Source organism: Equus przewalskii, chromosome 5, assembly GCF_037783145.1.
Source record: "Equus przewalskii isolate Varuska chromosome 5, EquPr2, whole genome shotgun sequence".
In the NCBI taxonomy this organism is placed as follows: domain Eukaryota; kingdom Metazoa; phylum Chordata; class Mammalia; order Perissodactyla; family Equidae; genus Equus; species Equus przewalskii.
The window spans coordinates 63,023,211-63,043,336 of record NC_091835.1 but is presented as its reverse complement, the minus strand read 5'-3'; the positions used below and the strand labels follow the sequence as shown (position 1 = coordinate 63,043,336).

At 34.4% G+C, this 20,126-nt stretch overlaps 1 protein-coding gene across 2 annotated transcripts in view; it reads left to right on the top strand.

Moving 5' to 3' along the window:
• ADAMTS20 (ADAM metallopeptidase with thrombospondin type 1 motif 20) overlaps positions 1-20,126 on the top strand; it is a 163,783-nt gene that overhangs the window by 79,609 nt on the left and 64,048 nt on the right. The window contains exons 17-28 of one of the 2 annotated variants that reach the window (XM_008514712.2): positions 2,785-2,951; positions 3,106-3,235; positions 7,506-7,632; positions 9,136-9,346; positions 9,450-9,614; positions 10,111-10,275; positions 11,128-11,247; positions 11,868-11,975; positions 12,734-12,898; positions 13,014-13,304; positions 14,057-14,218; positions 15,478-15,654. In XM_008514712.2, coding sequence (XP_008512934.1) covers positions 2,785-2,951; positions 3,106-3,235; positions 7,506-7,632; positions 9,136-9,346; positions 9,450-9,614; positions 10,111-10,275; positions 11,128-11,247; positions 11,868-11,975; positions 12,734-12,898; positions 13,014-13,304; positions 14,057-14,218; positions 15,478-15,654 — 1,988 coding nt within the window. The remainder of the gene's footprint in view (positions 1-2,784; positions 2,952-3,105; positions 3,236-7,505; positions 7,633-9,135; positions 9,347-9,449; positions 9,615-10,110; positions 10,276-11,127; positions 11,248-11,867; positions 11,976-12,733; positions 12,899-13,013; positions 13,305-14,056; positions 14,219-15,477; positions 15,655-20,126) is intronic. The other variant, XM_008514714.2, reaches the window with a different exon arrangement.

Below are 20,126 nucleotides of genomic sequence, written 5' to 3'. Positions count from 1 at the left end.
GAGCTATACACTGTATCTTATTTAAAAAATACTGATCTACAGGGCTGGCCCTGTGGCATAGTGGTTAAGTTTGCTTGCTCCGCTTCGGCAGCCTGGGGTTCGCTGGTTTGGATCCCAGGTGTGGACCTACACACCACTCATCAAGCTATGCTGTGGCAGTGTCCCACATGCAAAATAGAGGAAGATCGGCACAGATGTTAGCTCAGTGCCTATCTTCCTCACCAAAACAAACAAACAAACAAAACTGAACTAAATTCTGAAAAGTAAATTTAATTTTTTTCCCATGAGACTGTTTTAGGTAGCCAAAGGTTATATTCAATTAACGTTGCATGTGTTTTTAGAATAAAGTCCTCTTCTGTCTCTTTATCTAAAATTAATCATAGACCTCTTTGAGATTAAATGTTTTAAAGAACTTTTAAAAATATTGTTACCATGTAGCAAAAGTATTTAAATACAGTTTTTAAAAAGCTCTTATGTTAAAGACAAAGAGAACTGATTTCATGTTTTTATATGTTAATGAATATAGTCAGAGTAGATTGTCCTTTAGCTATTTCTAGATTCTAGATTTCATTTGTGATTTATTTTTACAAATTAGCTTTTAGGTTTAAAGAATTTCACTTAGACCCGAAGATGAAAACCTTCCATCTGAGAAATACTTAATATTGACTTACCTGTAACTCACCAAGCTGGAGTAGGTGATGGTAGAGTTAATATTGAGAAAGTGCCTGCTTCACGTTAATGAAACGTGAAATACTGGCTCATCAATGCTTATAACTGGGAATCTGCATCTGTAATGAACAGCTTATCTCAGGGATTACGTCTGGCGTTATAAAGTCAAGTGTAGAGGGAACGATTGCTCAACGGATCCACGTTTTCCTTTTAGGTTGACGAAAAATTTTAGAACTAGATAGAGGTAGTGTTTGCACAACGTTGTGAATGTGCATTGAATCGTTCACTTTAAAATGGTTATTTAATGTCAATTTCACCTCTATAAAAAAATGCAAAAAAATTTTCCAAAGAAAATAAAATGTAAACATTTTGATTATTCTTTTACATTTAGTTGCAATTCTTTTTCTTTTGCTAAAAATTTTACCTAGGTGCATTTACATAGGTATGTGCTACCAGATTGTACAAATAATATGTCTCTCTCTGGTTCCAAATGTAGATATTTGTATCTTCCTAGGAATAGACAACAGATTTGAAATTTAAAAATTAAAAATGTTCACCAAGAGAGTATCAATATACTTTGTAAGAGAACTGCTAATGGAAATATAAAAATCTAAATTGAAGTGAGCCAAATAAGTATGTGGAGTCATTAGAAGAGATTTATACATCTGTATTTATGACATTTGCTTTAGTAACTGAAAGCAGTGAAATGTGCAAGTTTTCCCAGTAAAATTTTATTTCCCTTAGTTTTAATGTAACTGATAGTTTCTTAAATAGGCCTATTCACTTTGATAAAGTGCAAGTTGTTGCAGAGAGGAATTTCTATTTTATAGGATAAACGTAGAACTTTATTGGTTCTTCGCTGAATTCAATGTAATGTATAAAGACAGTCATAATAGCCCATACAGACGCAGAAACACCAAATTTATTTGGCAATAATGCCTTCAAGGTTGCTTTTTTGAGGGTGTAGTATCTATTTATGAACTCTAGCCATAGGTAACTTGTGTACTTTGAGTGGCATTGCCTGGAAGCCCAAGCAAATGTTTTCCGGAAAGGTTATTCTTCCACTGAAAGGTATAATATAGGTAAAGCAAGCAAAAAGTATTTGATTAATATGGGGATTTTTACTAGTATAAAATTTAAAATATTGTACCTTCCCTTGAACTGAAAAAAACAGCACAGTGCTGTACGATCTACATACTTTCACAAACATTTTCCAAATTTGACCCTGATTAAAAGCCTGTGAGGTAGGAATTTGTATTCCTGTTATGCACTTAGGCAACTGAGCAAGTGACCTGTCCAAGATCACATAGGAATTAATTGGGACAACTTGAATTTATTGTTCTAACACCAAATTCAGTGGTCTCTTTACTACCATACCACTGTGGACACCATGCAATTTTGTAAAAAATTTTAAAAAGTAACTAATCGTGAATACAGGCTGTACTAATATTTTATATATGTAAATGTGTAGTATGGATATATGCACTTAGATATATTTGACAGGCTTATGTTACTACCTGTCCATGGGAAAGAGAACAAGAAGGAGCATGAGCAGAGAGGGAGATAGGAGTATTCTGGAAGCAATCATTCACATATGCATCAGCAATGATAGAGTGCCTCTCTATGAAAAAGATCCCAATATTATATAGAATAGTATAGTCATTGCATGGTCTTTTAGAATACTGACCCTAGAGTGTTAAAGCTTTGTACATTTTTTCCAAGATAAGCATAAATGGAACGTTTAGCAGCCTAGCTGGTCTTTCTCTCGTTGCCATTGATGACAAGAATTGATTTAGCTGATCTGTCTACTGGGCCCGTGGTTTCCTTCTGTTTTCCCACTTCCTTTCTATCTCTCCTGAAGCTGCATACCTCATGGAAGAAGGAGACCTTCTCAGATAGAAAAGTGTAGGGGAAATTTATTTTAATATCTTTGGCTGATGTGCTGAAGTTTCCCGACTTGTGGGTTAGATACCACATTAGAGTAAAATCAAGTTTATTTCCTTAATACTAATTTACATTTTAATTTCAAGAAAGGACTTGAATTTTAAAGTTAAAAAAAGAGTATTTTCTTACTGTTGACTGGTTTACTATTTCATGAGTACTATTCTTTTACAGCATTATCTGACGCTCAAGGGAATTTTCTTTTGAATGGGAATTTTGTTGTAAGTATGTCAAAAAAAGAAATCAACATACAAGGAGCTATTTTTGAATACAGTGGTTCAAACAACTCAATTGAAAGAATTAATAGTACTGACCGACTGGAACAAGAACTTGTTTTGCAGGTAAGTTCTCAATAGCCATTTAAAAGACTTAGTTTTAATTGTATTAGTAAACTGTAATGGTTAAGTGCTTTACACTTATTCAATATAAAAATGATGTCTTTTAAGAGTATGTCTTTCATGAATTAATTGTATACTCCTTTATATTTCTATTGAGGTTTTGTGTGTGGGTAATTTATACAACCCTGATGTACGTTATTCCTTCAATATCCCTGTGGAAGAGAAGAGCGACCTGTTCCAGTGGGATCCATATGGACCATGGCAAGACTGTACCAAAATGTGTCAAGGTACACTGGTGTTAAGTAAAAGAGACAAAAGTTTGTGCATGCTCGTATAATTTGAGGTACTTTTGAGTCAGGCTGCCTATGGAATCTCCCCCACTGTCCACACACAATACCACACAGACATACAAAGCTTTCCTATCTTTTTTCTCTTCCTACTTTCTCCCCATTCATTCTTTCTTATACTTAACAGCCTCATTTATCTCTACGCTTTTCAACATTCCCCATTACTGCTCCTTTCCTTTCACATTTTCATTCTTGCAGTCGCAGAAAGTTTCTCTGACTTGTAAACTCTTTCCCAGTGAACTACCTGCCCTGTTGTCCGCTCCCCTCCACACACTTTCCTAGCCACCTCTCTCCTTTGTTTAGTGTTGGGGTATCAAACATTCTTTCATTCTTTTAATTTCCTTTTGTGACCATATTTGTACTGATGGCATGAATAACTGGTTGGAGCATAGTGAGAAATGTAAAAGCAGGGAAATTTACAGTAGAGAAAGAAAATGAAAAGACTGAAGTCTGTGGGAAATCTAGGATTGTGGATACTTAATTGTGTAATACCATGTTGGTTCAAATTAGTAAACGTTTATTGAGGGGCTGCTTTGTTTCAGGTCATTAATAAGACCCTGATTCTGCATTCAAGTTTTAAAGTCTAGTGGCTGGAGGGATAAGTGGATCATCTTAATTTTAAATCACAAATGCAGTGCTACAGGTATGCACAGAGAGGACCACAGAAAAGATGGAGGGAGCAGTCTGTGAGGAGATTAAATGTGAAGATAGAGAAGTTTGTATTGAATGGAAAAGTCGTTTCCATGGGGACTAGAGAAAACGTTTGGGAATTTGGCAAGCAGTGGGTCAGAGGAGAGGAAGCTCAGAACAGTATAGAAATGAGCTGCAAGAAGGTGGGTGGCTAGAGGCACTGACCACAGATGATGGGAATGTGAGGGACAATCTAACAAACTGACTTCAAAGTGCCAAAGAAATTGTGGTGTCCCATTCAAGAAGAGGCACAGACTTGGTCCCATGGTGATAGGACAGTGGTGCCCAGATGATGGTGTGGGAACAGGTGTTCCTGATTGGACATGTCTCAGGGGAGGGAGACCGCCGTAGATGATGCCAGACTGACTGGACAAATACTAGAAGTAGGAGTGAAGAGCTTTGTTAACAGAGAAGAAGGAGGAATTCATGAGGGAACGTTCTAAAATGTGAACACACTAAGTAAAGAATAGCAAAATCCAAAATGGAAGGTTGAGCAAGACATGATGAGATGGTTTGGGAGTTCGAACCAGGAGAGGTCTCTTAAACAATTGTGTACAGAAAAGGAACTGTTAATTCACTTGCCACATAGGATACTATCATTATATTCCTTTTTGGTGTGTAACTTTTCAGTTTCTCTTAAGTGAATTTCCCTCAGTTTTATTTTTTTGTTTTTCTATGTGCTGAAAGTTATCAGTCCCCAGACTTTTCGTGAGAACTATAAATTTTGTCTTAATGTTTTCAAGCACATTATTTAACCTATCAATTTCAATTTTCCTTCATCTATTGCTACCCTCTTTTCTCTTTCTCTAATTTGTGTTACGTTTTAGGCCCGTTGTATGGCTGTCATCTTGAGCTTTCCCTTCATTGTTATCCTGGGAATTCTCTTCACTTGTCTTCTGTTTTGGATTCCCTGTTTTCTAAATCCCATAAATTATTTTTATTTCCCCCATTGGGTGGAACATCTCCCTCAGTATTTTCCTTAGGTATTTTTTTGAGCCCTTTCATATTTGAAAATGGTGATGTTCTATTCTTATACTTGATCAATAGTTTAGCTGGTATAAAATTCTAAGTTAGATTATTTTCCTTTAGAATTTTGAAAACCTTGTTTTCTGACTTGTTTTTTGATTTCCTGTGCTTGTATGGACACTTTCTATTCTGGAAGTTTTGTGGATCCTCTCATTAGTTCTAGTGGTGGGAAATATCAGGACAATGTGCCCTGATGTGGGTATTTCTTTCATCTACTTTCCTAGGGAATTCAGATGCCATTCCAATTTGGAAACATAAATTCTTTGACTTAAGAAACTATCACATTATTTCTTTGAAAATTTCCTCTTCCGCATTTCTGAAATTTCTATTTGGATGTGCAACCTTCTGGACCGATCACCTATTTTCTAATTTCTTCTCCCAATTTACATTGTTTTCTTAATGTTTCTTCTCATAACATCTTGCTTTTGTTTTGTGGATACACTATTATGTCTTTGAGAGTATTAATCATAGTCTTCACATTTTCTTGTGCTCCTTGACTTATATCTTTCATCTTAGTTCTATTTTGTTTTTGTTTATTTTGGTCGCTTTTGCATTAGTGGCTTTCCTAAAATGTCTGCTGACCCTTTGTTGTTTGTTCCTAGTTAAGAAATACTAAAATGCTGATTGAAAGTCCTGTGTGGGTCAGACAAGTCAAATAAAGACCTCTTATAGAGTAACTGGGTCACTAAGTAGCCCTTTCATGTGTCATTGGGGGAAAAATCCCAGATGTCATTGCCAGTTGATCTTTTTTCTTGGGCTGAAGAGTCTCCCAAGAGAGGAATACTCTTATCTTCTGGTGGTCAGTGAGGGGACTGGGGAACAGTGTAAGTGGGCTTAGAGCCAAAGGGAAATGGAGAGCCCAGTGGGCCTGGATCTCATCATTCAGGATGGAGTTGCAATCAATTCTCCCTTTTTCAGGCCTACCCCTCACACATATACATCTTCAGAGGGACCTGATGTTTTCGATTCCTGGGCTTTTCTTGGATTCTGTGGCATCAATGGTTTGTTTCTTGTTCACATCCCCCCTCCACAGGATTAAGTTTCAGCTTCCTTGGTTCTGTTAACTAGTTATTTCTACCTGCTTTTCATATTCAAAATTTCCCTTTCTTACCTACTGTTTCCTTTTTTATTTCTTTTGTTCTTTTAGGTTTATGCCTTTTCAAAATTCCTTTTCATTATGTCAGATGGTATTTAGGAAGGAGCTGAGATAAACATGTATGTTCGTGTTTAGCTAACTGGAAGTACATGGAAGAACATTGATAAAACAGGAATATGATCATGTCACTGACTGCTTAAACTCTTTCCTGTCCCCTCGTTGCAGAAAATGTCAAGTTCAGTCAACTCTGGTCCCTCACAACCGCTTCTCATAGTTTGTTTTCACTGTGATGATGCCGCATACAAATAACTGCCAAATCTCAATGGCTTAGAACAACAAAGGTTTATTTCTCGCTCATACTATGTTTCGGTTGCTAATTGGCTATGATTCTTCTCCAGCTTGGAATGTCTGCATCCATGTCATTTTTTAAAAAAGTAATTAGATTTTATTTTTTAGAGAAGTTTTAGGTTTATAGAAAAATTGAGCAGAAAGTTCAGAAAATTCCCATATTCTCCTACCACAACCCCCACCATCACTTCCTCTGTTATCAACATCTTGCATTAGTGTGGCACATTTATTACAATTGATGCAGTATTATTAACTAAAGTCCATAGTTTACATTAGGGTTCACTCCTTGTGCTGTACATTCTATGGGTTTTGACAAATATATAGTGACGTCTATCCACTATTACAGTATCCTACAGAATTCTTTCACTACCCTACAAATCCCTCCCTCCATCGCTTCTTGTACCTGTGACCACCCCTGATCTTCTTATTGTCTGCCCATGCCTTTTTTATTCATGATTCCAGGCTGAAAGATCAGGGCCATCTGGGAAAGGCTGTTTTAGAGACAGAGAAAAGGGAAAGAGAGGTGGCAGAAGCATACAGTGGCTTTTAGAGCTTCAGCTTGGAACTGGAATAGGTCACATCCCCTTACAGTTGGTTGGCATAAGCCTGGTGTCAGTGGGCAGGGAAGTATACTCCTCCCACAGGAAGTTACAGTGACATTGTAGCAAGTGGAAATGTGCAATTCTTTACAGGGAAAAGGGAAGCAAGTAATGGCAAACAGTAGTGTACCACATAGCATCAGCGTCATCCCTGGCCACTCAGTTTTCCACTAACCACCACTCCATCTAACTATAATGGATTTCTTTCTACTCCAATACCTGACCCACCTTCCTTACATCTCTTGACTAAATTCCTCAGTCTTTCTGGATTCAGCCAACTTATTATAGATGGTCATCCCTGATTAGATTAATATGCTAGTCTATCCTGTGGGCTATGTTGGAATGTTTTGCTTTCTAAACTGAATCCTTTCAGTTAGAGTTAAATAATTATAGAGCATCACCTTATGTGAATTTTCCTTGTATTTTTAATTTTCATTTGACTTTGGCCAAGGTCTTCATAGAAGAAAAATTACCTGCATACGTAAGAGTGATCATATGGTAGTGTCTGATCAAAGATGTGACCACTTGCCACTGCCATTGTTTGTGACTGAAAGGTGTAATACAGACTGTGAACTAAGGTAAATAAACAAATAAATAAATAAAATAAGTAAATAAAAAAATAAAGACATGTCCTTTGCCTTTACTATTATAAAATTTCAGACTCACTAATTTATTGTGAAACACAGAAGTTAGTTTGAATTTTTACTCAGTATTTGCTGAATACCAGTATATAGGCCTCCAGATTTTGCACAGGAAGTGGAAGTAAATTTGTCTATAAAATACAGGTAAACTCTAATCTGAAAACCCATGGTTTAAAGATCTGAAACAAATTTTGTAGCATGATTCTGCAATTTTTATTGAACTCATTAACCATATTAATGAGTCTAAAATTAAAGGATTTGAGAATCAATGGACTGACTTCTCTATCTTATCAGGATTTTGTCCATTAAATACTAAAGAACATGATCCTAGATAATGGCAGGGAAGTTTTCACTTCCCACTTGAATTTCTTATTTGGTTTTTCTATGATTGATCTGAGAGTGAAGCTAAGGACGGTAACCCCATCTAGCAGGTGACAGTTAACATTCAGGGATGGCCAGAACCTCTTTCAGTAAGCTAGGATGGGAAGTTTTATGTGTGTGTGATGTTTGAAGACAGAGAGGGAAAGCCTAGTGGTAGAACTGCCTATATAAGTTGCTTCCACTGCATTGCAGTGGAGTGAAGCACAATGAAATCCGTTGATGATGCTGGGGATAGAAATGAACTCCATGAATTTTATGCTTTGTTACACTGGTGCACTCACGTTGATAGATTGCTAGACTATAATTGGGATAATTTGGCTAAAACTATCAGATTTTACTTGTGGAAAAAATGTTTTCCCTAAAAACATATTTAAAGATAGATTACTGGATTAGTGAGAAAGTGTGAAATGCTTTACCAACCTAGTCTACCACCTTTTAAAGGTTTGATCTTTATTGATGTAGTCAGATTCTCGGATATTCCCTAGTCATACATCAAAATACTATGGAGGAGTTGCACAGGGGGAGACTACCTGATTGCAAGTCAGATATATTCAGTTATAGTCTTCAATCTGCCACTGGGTAATTGAGTAATCTTAGTCTAAACCAGTTGTCTACAAAGATTTTGGGGGAAGTCTGGGTTCCTTGGACTTACCTCTAAAGCCACCACCAATGGTGACTTCACAAAGGGTGAAGTCAATAGATGTTGGCTCCCTAGCTCCAGCTTTAACCAGGCCAGCTCCATTTTTATATATTTGGAGACCAAATAAGATTTTATTTTGGAAAAAAGGTTTCTAATGAAAAAGCCAAGCGTTTGTACCATTTGAATACACAACATCTCTGGGCCTCATTTTCTCCTTTACAAAATCGAATTTGGGGCTATATGATCTCTAAGAACATGCCATCTCTAATTCAATGATATATCAAATATTTTCAGGTGGCTTGTCCATCCACTCTAACAGAATCTTAAAAGTGAGTCATATGCATGAGTTTCTCTGAATCAGTTTTTTCAATTACATTAATTGGCATGCCCCATAAGTGTGATAACATTCTTTTTTCTAGATGGCACATCATTGGCAAAAGTGAATGTTCGTCCCATTGTGGTCAAGGCTATAAGTCATTGGACGTCCACTGCATGAAGTATTCCATTCATAAAGGACAGACTGTTCCAGTCGATGACCACTACTGCAGTGACCAACTAAAACCTCCGACCCGAGAACCCTGCCGTGGTGACTGCGTCGTAATGAGTTGGCATTATTCGGAATGGTCCCAGGTACGAAGAAAAAGTGTTGCTTAAGAAAAGTTGCTCGTTTTTAAATTTTTAATTAAACATTTTTTTGTTTCCGTTTGTCACCACTTTTTTTTTCTTAAATCAGTGTTCCAGGAGTTGTGGAGGAGGGGAAAGGTCTCGAGAATCTTATTGCATAAATAACTTGGGCCACCGTCTTGCTGATAGAGAATGCCAAGAGATTCCCCGAGTGACGATAGAGAATTGCAATGAATTTTCCTGTCCCGTTTGGGCTACTAGTGAGTGGAGTGAGGTAACATTAAACACTTGAGGCTTAGAACAATTATAATATTGTGTAGGAAAGCTTTCAATCTAAGGCTTTATATAATGCAAAAATATTTACATTTATTTTATTATTTTATAAATAACTTTATTAAGGCAATAAAAAATGGTTTCTTTTTAAACTATTTATAGTGTCTGGCTGACGAGGACATTAACTAGTGTTTAGTCTACAGCTATTTTCATGAGGAAGTTCCAGTGTCCACAGTAGCCTAAGATAGGTACTTACTCTAAGGTTAGTTTTGGACCTTTGTTTCTAGGACAAGTGGATGTTGCACTAGGATTTGGGCGGTAGAAGTTTGGGGTGGGTGATTTACCCGGTACATCTCTCTGGAAGAGTGAAGGGAAAATATCCTTAGGAATGGTCTATCAATTGCATTTTAATATGCAAATTGATCATTGTATCCCTTTGTAAGGCACCTGTGTTGACTAAGACTGAAAATAAATAATGGTCAGTTGTGTTCTTACAGTGTCTTGTTACATGTGGAAAAGGAACAAAGCAGCGGCAGGTGTGGTGTCAACTGAATGAAGCTCACTTAAGTGATGGCTTCTGTGATCCAAGTACCAAACCTGAATATCTGAGACCCTGTGAGCTTCATACATGTGCTTCCTGGCAAGTAGGACCATGGGGTTCTGTGAGTATATGATAAGGGTTTTTCTGATTTAATCCATCTTTACAGAATAGCACAAAAGTTATGGTATATTCACTGTTTTAATGGATGTGTCTATATTGGGGTGGTTTATTGGAAAAATGCTCCTCAGATGTAAATCCTTATCTGCAAAATTTTGTCCGTACTGCCAATTTTGCTATGGTAAATATTTTAGCTTCTGAATTCATTTTGTTAACCAAAATGCTACAAATTTTATGCTTTCATCAGCTTTGTTTAAACTATGAATGTTTTCATGTTCTGTGTCTAAATTATTATCTTTGCTGTATATAGAGTAGGCATTGTTAGCAAGTTTTACCAAACAGGCAGCTAGGAATCTTCAGGATGAGCAATGACCTCATCCAGGTCAGGCTGGACGACTGGGACAGCTTATTATCCTGTGGGGGTTACCACAGCTGATGGCAAGCCTGCTTGCATCTTCCCTTTAACTTCATCCTGTGCTCTTCCTTCTGTTATCTCTTTGAAATTTACTTGGCTGTGTTAAATGATATATACATCAGGTAGATTTTGAAAAGTACTTAGTTTCCCTAATTTATATTGACTCTACCTCCAAAATATCAGGCCTCTATTGGTATTTTTACATAACTTTTTAAAGACATGGTAATAACTGTCCATTTTAACTTCAATGGTTTATTAAAGTCTACCTAAATTTGAATAAATATATTGATTACATTTGCTAATGTTAAGTCTGGAATCTGGTGTAAAGGACTAAGAAAAGGATCTACTGAAAGTAAATTGTTAACTATGTATTCATTAAGAAAATTTTTTGTGTAATTTTTGAGTAATAATAGTGTTTGATATCTGCTTGTATTTTTTCAGTGCACAGCCACATGTGGACATGGGTATCAGATGCGTGCTGTTCAGTGTGTCAATGAGCTACTTAATGCAGTGTTAGATGACAGAGTGTGCCATGGAGCTAGTCGCCCAAGTGACAGGCAGGTAAAGGACACCTCTTCATGGATTATAAACAAAAAGGTTTATGATACAGGAGTATTACTGATATGTTAAAGTTATTTCCATGTATATTTTTTCCACTTAAACTTATTTCTTAAAAATATATGCATGTATGTCAAAGAGAGAGTTTATTATTGGTTTTGCCAGGCTTGTAGCTTTACTGATGAATATTTTTTACTGTTTATCTGCCGTTGGATCACTCATTTAACTCATATCTATCCTTTGAACTGCAGAAGAAGGATAATACCTATTATGAATACCGTGAACTTCTAAAGTGTGTCATACTGTTTAAGGTAGTGTTCTGTGTCCATTTGGAGTGTTTCGGCTTAGCGGTATTTTTTGAGGGACTATTGCTCTTTTTCTTTTCAACCATTGGACAGAATGATCCAAACTTTAGGATTGAGTCATACTATCCACTTCTAGCCCTAGACAATACTTTGTACTTTTGAAAAATGAAAACCTTTACATTGTTTATTTGTAATTTAGTCTACAACTGTCCTTAAATTAGATGTGTAGAAGAAGAAATGAATATGGGATTTAATATCAATCAGAGTGGTTGATTGAATCATGTGTCATGAGATCTATTTTTTTTTTTTTTTGAACAGGACTGTATAGTTACACCTTGCCCAATTATCCCTATAACTGGTGCCACTTCATTACCAGCTCTTCCCGTGGGGAAGATAGCACAATGGCGACATGGTTCTTGGACCCCAGTAAGTGAATTCCTGTAAGAGGTACAGTGTTCTATTATGGAGGCTTTTAGATATCAATAAGAGATGGCTACAGATTTGCTAAATTAATGTATGTATTCATTCTCAGGTATTTTGATGGTGTGGAAGGAGCATGGGGTTTAGAATTGGGTAATTTAATGGCTAAATCCTGTTCTGCCTTTCAAGAGCTCTGTGTCTCTGGGCAAGAAATTTACATTTTATGGATCTATTTTCTAATATACAGAAGGAGGGTAATAATAATATTTATGCCACAAATTGTTGTGAGAAGCAGATATGATATTAGACTTTTTATCAGTCTTTAAATTGCTAACATGTTCATGTTGTTTTTCTAAACTGAAAGCTTTAATGTATTTGGAGTATACATTTTGCTTTAATCTTATGTAGTGTGTATTTTTAAGCTTCACATATTCTCTGAGTATTTTAATTACGGGATCATTTCTATTCTAAGATTCTCTTATATAAAATGCTTTCTGTATCTTTAATTTTGGCAGATAACTAACCAGTATTCCAAAAAGTTTAATGTTTCCTTCTTATTATCATAAATATCTGATTTGTGAAATTTATTACCCGAACTGAGTGGGATATTCACTCCCCTCTCTTTGACTCAGAAGTGATGCCAGATGGTGTCATTTATAATTTTTTTCAAGACATTTGATGTTTTAGAAATTTGAACAACAGCTATGTGTAAGGGAAGTGGGAGAGGTACTGTGTAACACCTTTGTATAATTCACTTTTTTAAGTGCTCTGTGTCTTGTGGAAGAGGTAATCAAGCCCGGTATGTAAGCTGTCGTGATGCTCATGACGGAATAGCAGATGAATCATACTGTGCTCATTTACCCCGACCTGCCGAAATATCTGTCTGTTTTAGCCCTTGTGGAGAGTGGCAAACCGGGAATTGGTCACCTGTAAGTATTTTTATGAGAAAAGAACAAAATGAAACATTTAAATATAATATTTGATATTTAGTATCCCGTGAATGTAGTTTATTACATTATAAATGTTTGCTAAATTTGTGATCAGTGTTCAGCCTCCTGTGGCCATGGAAAATCAACTCGACAAGTTTTATGCATCAACTACCATCAGCCAATTAATGAGAATTACTGTGACCCTGAAGTACGCCCTTTGGTAGAACAAGAATGTAACCTGGCAGCCTGCCCACCCACGTACAGCCACTTTCCGAGTTCCTCTGAGCAGCTGAACCATTTTCCAGGCAGGAATTTTCCATTAACTCACAAACCAGAAGATAATCAAAATCAAGGGGTCCATCCATCAATCAGAGGAAACCAATGGAGAACAGGACCATGGGGATCAGTAAGCAGTCTTTATTGAGTTATAGAATTCTATAATTTTGTTATAGCCTTTTAACAGATACATATGCAATGACATCAGGTGCTTTTAATGCTAAATTTATCTGGAGATCACTAGTGTAAATCTTAAAAAGATTAAGCAATTTTCAATGCAGATTACAAATCCCCAGAGTTCTTATCACATTAGTGTATAATTCAATATTATGATTACAGAGGAATGCACTTAAAAACAATCCGATTAATGTACATTATAATAAAAGAAGGTCTTTTAAGAGGTAAGGCTGTGAATGTTTATGAAAAAAAATCAAACCCAGAAATTACTGTGATAGCAATGCAGTAAGCTGGCATAAAATCATGATAAACTATGAAAGCTATAATTGTCCATAGTTTACAAGAGATTAATGACACAAAATAAAGAAACACAAATGTAAAATTTAAGTAACTTAACACTATTTTTTTTTTATTCCTTTCTAGTGAGACCTTAAAATTTTAATTCCTTTTTGCTTAACACTTAGGATATAGGATAAAGGTGAATTTCTTATTGCAAGCTTTAAAATTTCACCTTTTCATTATCAAATTCTAGTGAAACTCCTAGTAAAACTCAAGTGTTTTGACAGATTTTCTCAATTCAAATTATGATTCCACTGAAGGGGATTTTAATGTGGGGACTTTGAACTCGAGTCAAAATCCTGATTTTTTTTCACCCTGTAATTTCATGATCTGGAATCTGCCATTTGTGTGTTTTATCCTTGTCAGTGTTCCAGCAGTTGTGCTGGCGGTGTTCAGCGTAGAGTTGTGGTCTGCCAGGATGAAAATGGGCAAAGCGCCAGTTACTGTGACGCAGCCTCCAGGCCCCCCGAGTCGAAGCACTGTGATTCTGGACCTTGTCCACGGTGGAACTACGGAAGCTGGGGAGAAGTAAGTCATAATAGTTCCTAAGCTTGTGGAGATTACATCATCTCTGAAGACCGAGAGTTAAGCACTTCATACTGTTACTGTTGGATAATCTTACTTCACTATACTATACAGAGAGATTTTTTTTTTTATTGAGTAAACCCGTGTTCTTTCAATAGATATTGTCATGGTATAAGTTACTCATTCATGATAGGAAATATACACTCCAGATTTTTTAACAGAATCTAATACACTAGCTTATATGTCTGTGGGCTACCAATGCCTTTCTACAACTAGTATTTTATTGTTTTAATTTCTTAGAAAATTAGATTGATGTAAAGATAGAAAATTAGGCTGATATAGGACATGTTTATATCATATTACTGAACTATTCATTTGGTAGATGTTTTAAACAGATAGTTGTCAATTGTTGAGCACTTTCTTCATGCCCTGGCATTATTCTAGGCACTGGGGATATGAAGATAATTCTTAAATGGTTATAGTGAATACTAATCCCACCTATATTATAGATAAGAAAGAATAAGAAAGACTTATATTGGCTTTGGATGAATAAAATAGACCACCTAACTTAGTCAAATATTTTTGCTTAATAGTTTTTGGTACATATTTTCTCTTCGTTGGGAATTTGAAAATCATTGTTTAAAGATATACTTCTGACCAGGTACTAATAAATATCAAGTACATTTTAAAAATGTACTTTTACTGTTTTCCAAAATGAAAGTAACTTTTATTTCTGAGTTTAGGCATGCTCATTGTAAAAATTAAAATAATATGAAAATTATAAAAAGAACTTTTAACATTTGGATACGTTCCTTCCAGACTTTGTTCTATGTGAGTTCCAGAAATAGGTTCATATTATACATAATGCTTTGCCACCTGCTTTTTTCACTTGATATGTACTGAACATTTTTCTATGTTTAAATTGAGATCTGTCATATTAGCTTTCACGGCTATGTAGTAATTGTTATCTAGTTAATACTTACTACTTACGTAAATCAGTTTTGTTTCTGGCTTAACCTGCCAAGAGTCTATTTTATAGATTCTTGATCTTATTAAAATACCTTTGGTACTAATTCTCAAAATTGTGTCTATTATTTTTTAGATTATGCAACTAGAACTTTATTTTTTACCCAGAAAGAAATGTTGAGAATTATGAAGGATAAACTTTAAACTCTAGCATTCCTGCTTATGTATTAAACATTGAAGAGAGCAATATAATATTCTCTTTAAAGCCACATAGTTTTGAATTTTCTTATTTTTAGTGTACACAAACATGTGGAGGAGGAATAAAATCCAGATTCGTAATATGTCAATTTCCCAATGGCCAGATGTCACAAGAGCAAAACTGTGAGATCTTAAACAAGCCACCTAGTGTGGTCCAATGTCATGTGCATGCTTGCCCTGATGATGTATCGTGGCATCGGGGACCATGGAAATCGGTACGATAGTATTCTCATTTTTATCCTTTTTTGTTCTGTTTTACTATATCCCTATCACTTTAATTTCTTCTCTGTATAAATTGTGATGCACAAACTGTATCTTGTCTGATTTTTTTTTTTAAGTATCCCATTGGCCATCTTGGCTTGGGTTATTAAATTTGATAGTTTGGAATAAGAATCTGTTCAATTTCAAGTACTATAATATATATGATAGGTTTTTTTTTAAAACTTTTTATTAAGATTATGATAGTTTACAACCTTGTGATATGTATGATAGTTTTATGTGTATTTATATTTTTTATAGGTGAATTTTGAACCATAGCACTATTCTATTGGAAATATTTTTCTCTAGAATGTCTTTGGCTTGCCGTCTAATTAATCAGAAATGTTTTACTATTTACATTTGTATATAATGTTAACATTGTGCTTGTAACAATGGCAAATTAAGGCTGTGTCTTGTTTGAGTGTATAACTGTATGTGGCTTTTGTCTGTCAATGTCCAGTAACTGATCCAAAAACAAATAACATTCTTTAAAACTTTTTTATCATTGTTAAACTTAGTATTTTGTTTGGAGATGTGAAAATATTATATTAAAGAAAAGATAGAGAAATTTACTTACATAAAGTAATTGTTTACAATTTGTTAAATACGTCATGGAAAAGTATGATTTATATAGTAATTTATATGAATATTCATTTTTTCCACTGTGTGGAGTTACTGTCTTTTGGGGATGTTTTAATTGTTTCTTTTTGAGCTGTAGATAAAATTCATAAATATTGTTCATGAATGGTTTATTTTCCCTAGTATTTTTCAAATATCCAGGCTTTGAAGAATAATATGTAAATATATTGAAATTACCATTTTGGTCACTTTTGCTATTTTAAATCATGAACAACCAATTATACTTCTTTCAGTTAAAAAACTGATTTGAATCTATAATCTATTTATAATTAAATTATAAATTTAAACAGTTCTTTATTTGGAAAATAATTGGATCTCTGGTTTTATAACCAACACTGATGCCTTGCTTTGCCTAAGTCAAAGTTTCACAATGAGATGTAAACCGGAGTTTCAACTCATGCCATTTGAAGAGTAGGTCAAGTTCTAGTTCAGGCTGAAATTCGTCTTTATAGTTAGTATGACTGATTTAAAAGAACAGAACATTTTAACTTTATAGGAGGATCTTAAATTGCTACATCAGAGAACCATCACTTTGTGGGAAGTAACAAAAAACTTATTTTGCCATATAAAGCATTCACATGTTTCCTTAAGAAAATGTTTACTGACCACCTACAATGTCCTAGGCACTGTAGTAGAAATGACGAGGACTGTACTAGGGATGATAACCCTATGGATTTGCAGTCTAGTTGGAAAGATTTGAAATACTGTAGGAAGTCACCACAAAAAGACATCATTTTTTGTTAGAAAAATTCACTTTCTCTTTACCATATCTCTGTTACATTTTCTTTCATTTTGTCAATTTTAGTTTGCAAGCCTAGTTCTTAATAAGGCTATGGATTGCTCTCTTGGAATTTTGCCCCAATTAGGAATGCAGACTCCTAACCACTAATTAGAGATTGAATTGTATTGGCATTTGTTTCTGAGCACAAAGGTTTTATTTTACCTAATCATTTGTGACTTTATTAACTCACAAAGCATTAAACATCTACTTATCTCTCCTGTTTTGTGCTAGCTATTGAAGTACTTAAAATAGTTTTTGAGTCAGATTTTCTATTTCAGGGATCAGCAAACTAGGGCCCATGGATCAAATCTGGCTCCTTGCCTATCTTTAGAAATAAGTCTTATTGGAACACAGTCATGCACGTTTTTTATATATTATCTATGGCTGCATTTGCACTACAAAGCAGAGTTGATTGTTGCAATAGAGACTATATGGTCCTAAAAGTCTGAAATATTTACTCTTTGCCCCTTTCTGGGAAAAGTTTGCTGACCCCTGTTCTATTTAATAAACATAATGCTTTTTAAATTTAACATAAAATATAGTTAAAGTTATAGAATATTAGGACTGCAAACATTCATTTGGGGTCAGTTTTAGATGTTTTGGATCCTTTGTTTTATATTTTAAAACATTTTAAGGTTTATCAACCTTCTCTACATATTCACCATGGTATTCACAGTTTCTTTTCCAGCTTTATTGAGATATAATTGGCATATAACATTGTGTAAGTTTAAGGTGTACAACATTGCACAATGTTTACATATTGGGTTGGAATGTATCTAATACTATTTTCCAATTCATTTGTGTCATGCTAGTTTTTCTATGTAAATGATGTCATAAGTGAAAAACCCAAATGCTCGTTGAAGTCCTGTGCATGGATAACTTTTTCAGCCTCACAAAAAAAAAAAAATGACCAAGAAAACAGTAACCACAAATTACACAATAGTAAGGCAGAAGTACAAAATTCTTCATTGTTTACTACATGTCTGTTCCTAAAGGAGTTCATTGAATGATTCAGTCTTTGCACTAGTGAAGAACTGTAATATCTTTTTTGATAATTGAAGATGAAATTTTAAAAATCACGATAAATGTTTATCAGAATTTTTACACTTATTTATTTACTTTTTATAGGTATAAAGTACATATATATCATTAGAGTGCCTGGATTTCTTTTATTATATGAAGAATTTTATTCCTTAAATTAGCCTTTTATATTAAAAGGGTTTAAGGGATCTGAAGTTTTGTTGTTAAAACCAGATATAACCCTTTACCTCTTTCAATGTTGCTACATATTATCCAAACTTCAGAATACCTCTTCTTAACATATTAGGTTAATATTCTTTCATGGGTGACTTTAATTTCAGCAGATCCCATTCATCAGGTTAGGAAATTGAGTATGTATGTGTGTATATGTGTATATATATATATGCATACATGAATGATGCAAAATCTCAAACACTTTTCATTTTTAAGGCAAAATGAAAATATGAAGTGCTAAATCATTAAAATGTAACTAGGAAGAAAGTTGTAAATATACATTTAAGTTTTCTCCATGTTGTGGGAAATCTTGTGTTGTAATAATTTATAAGCATGATTAAAGAAAGGAATAAATAAATCTTAACCTATGTCTGTTAATTTAATGACTGTATTTTTGTGATTAGTCAATGTGAGATGATTGTATTTTAACCCTTGTTTATTAATGACGTGTTATGGCTTTGTGCTTTGCATAATTCTTATGTATGTTGTATTTTTACTCTTTGGATCAATACCTAAAATGTTGTAAGTGACACATCCTGTATTGTAATGAATGCCTCTTTGCTTTTGGTGGTATTTTTCTTAAATAACAAACTGTTAATTTCTCTTATTAAACATTTAATTGTTGAATGGTGTATGTTTTCATAATTATACTGAGTATATGTATAAGCTGCTATTTTTCAGCTAATTCTGTTAGAAACTAACATTGGTGTTTAAGGATATAGGGTTTATTGTTTAGCTATCAATTTTTACACACTAGACATTTTTATGTTTTTTTATATATTACAAACAATGAATAAAAATTTATCATATAAACAAACTTATTCAGTGAGTTAAAAATAGAGTGCTCATGACCAAGATAGCCATTAAAAGGTGAGTAAAAGTTTTATTCTTCTCTTCTCATCTAGTGAATGCTGTTTAAAGAAGATCTATATTTCTCTATTTTCCCACTGTCTCATTTAAGTGATTCATTTTCTTAGAATATTTTTATTTCCTATGTAGAATGAAATAATCATATTTGGTAAGAAAATAATGTATATTTCTTTGTGTTCTGGGGGTAATGATGATCCAACAGAAGAGAATATTTTTTCCATTAAATATTGTTTTTGTCCCTCCAAAAATGAGAAAATTGTTTTAAAAAATGAAAGCTTGATACTTGAACCCTCTTGATTCTAGTGCTTTCTCCCAAAGTGTTTATTTTTTTAAAAAAAATAGCTTTCTGTAGCATTGTGTAAAAATATATACACTATACTAAATCTCTAATATGATACAATGAAATGCAACAAACAGAAGCTCTTTCAGAAATGAGCATGTGGTAGTGGCACACACCCAGTAAATCTGCAGTTTGTCAGTTTAACAGCTCTGTGTAACAAAAGAACATTGTGGGTCTGAGCAGAGGCGTTGGGCTGCGCCTTCCACTGTAGCCCCTGCTCAAGGTGGAATGCACTAGGAAGAAACTTGTTACTGCTTCCATTGCTCCTCAGACCAGCAACAGCCAGGGGAAAAAGGTAATGTGTTGGGAAATGGTTTCAAGAAACTGTCAGTTCTCTGTAAAATGGAGTGTTACGTAAAACCATCCATAGTAATTAGTTATTTTAAATTTGGAAAAGACACACATAAGCATAGTAATAGGTTGAAAATCTATTTCATTCCAAATTTGTCATAGATGTCTTTATTAAGTATTGAAATAATGTTTCCATTTATTATAACCCTATCTTTCTATGATACATTCATTGACTCTCCCCAAAATTATGAGCA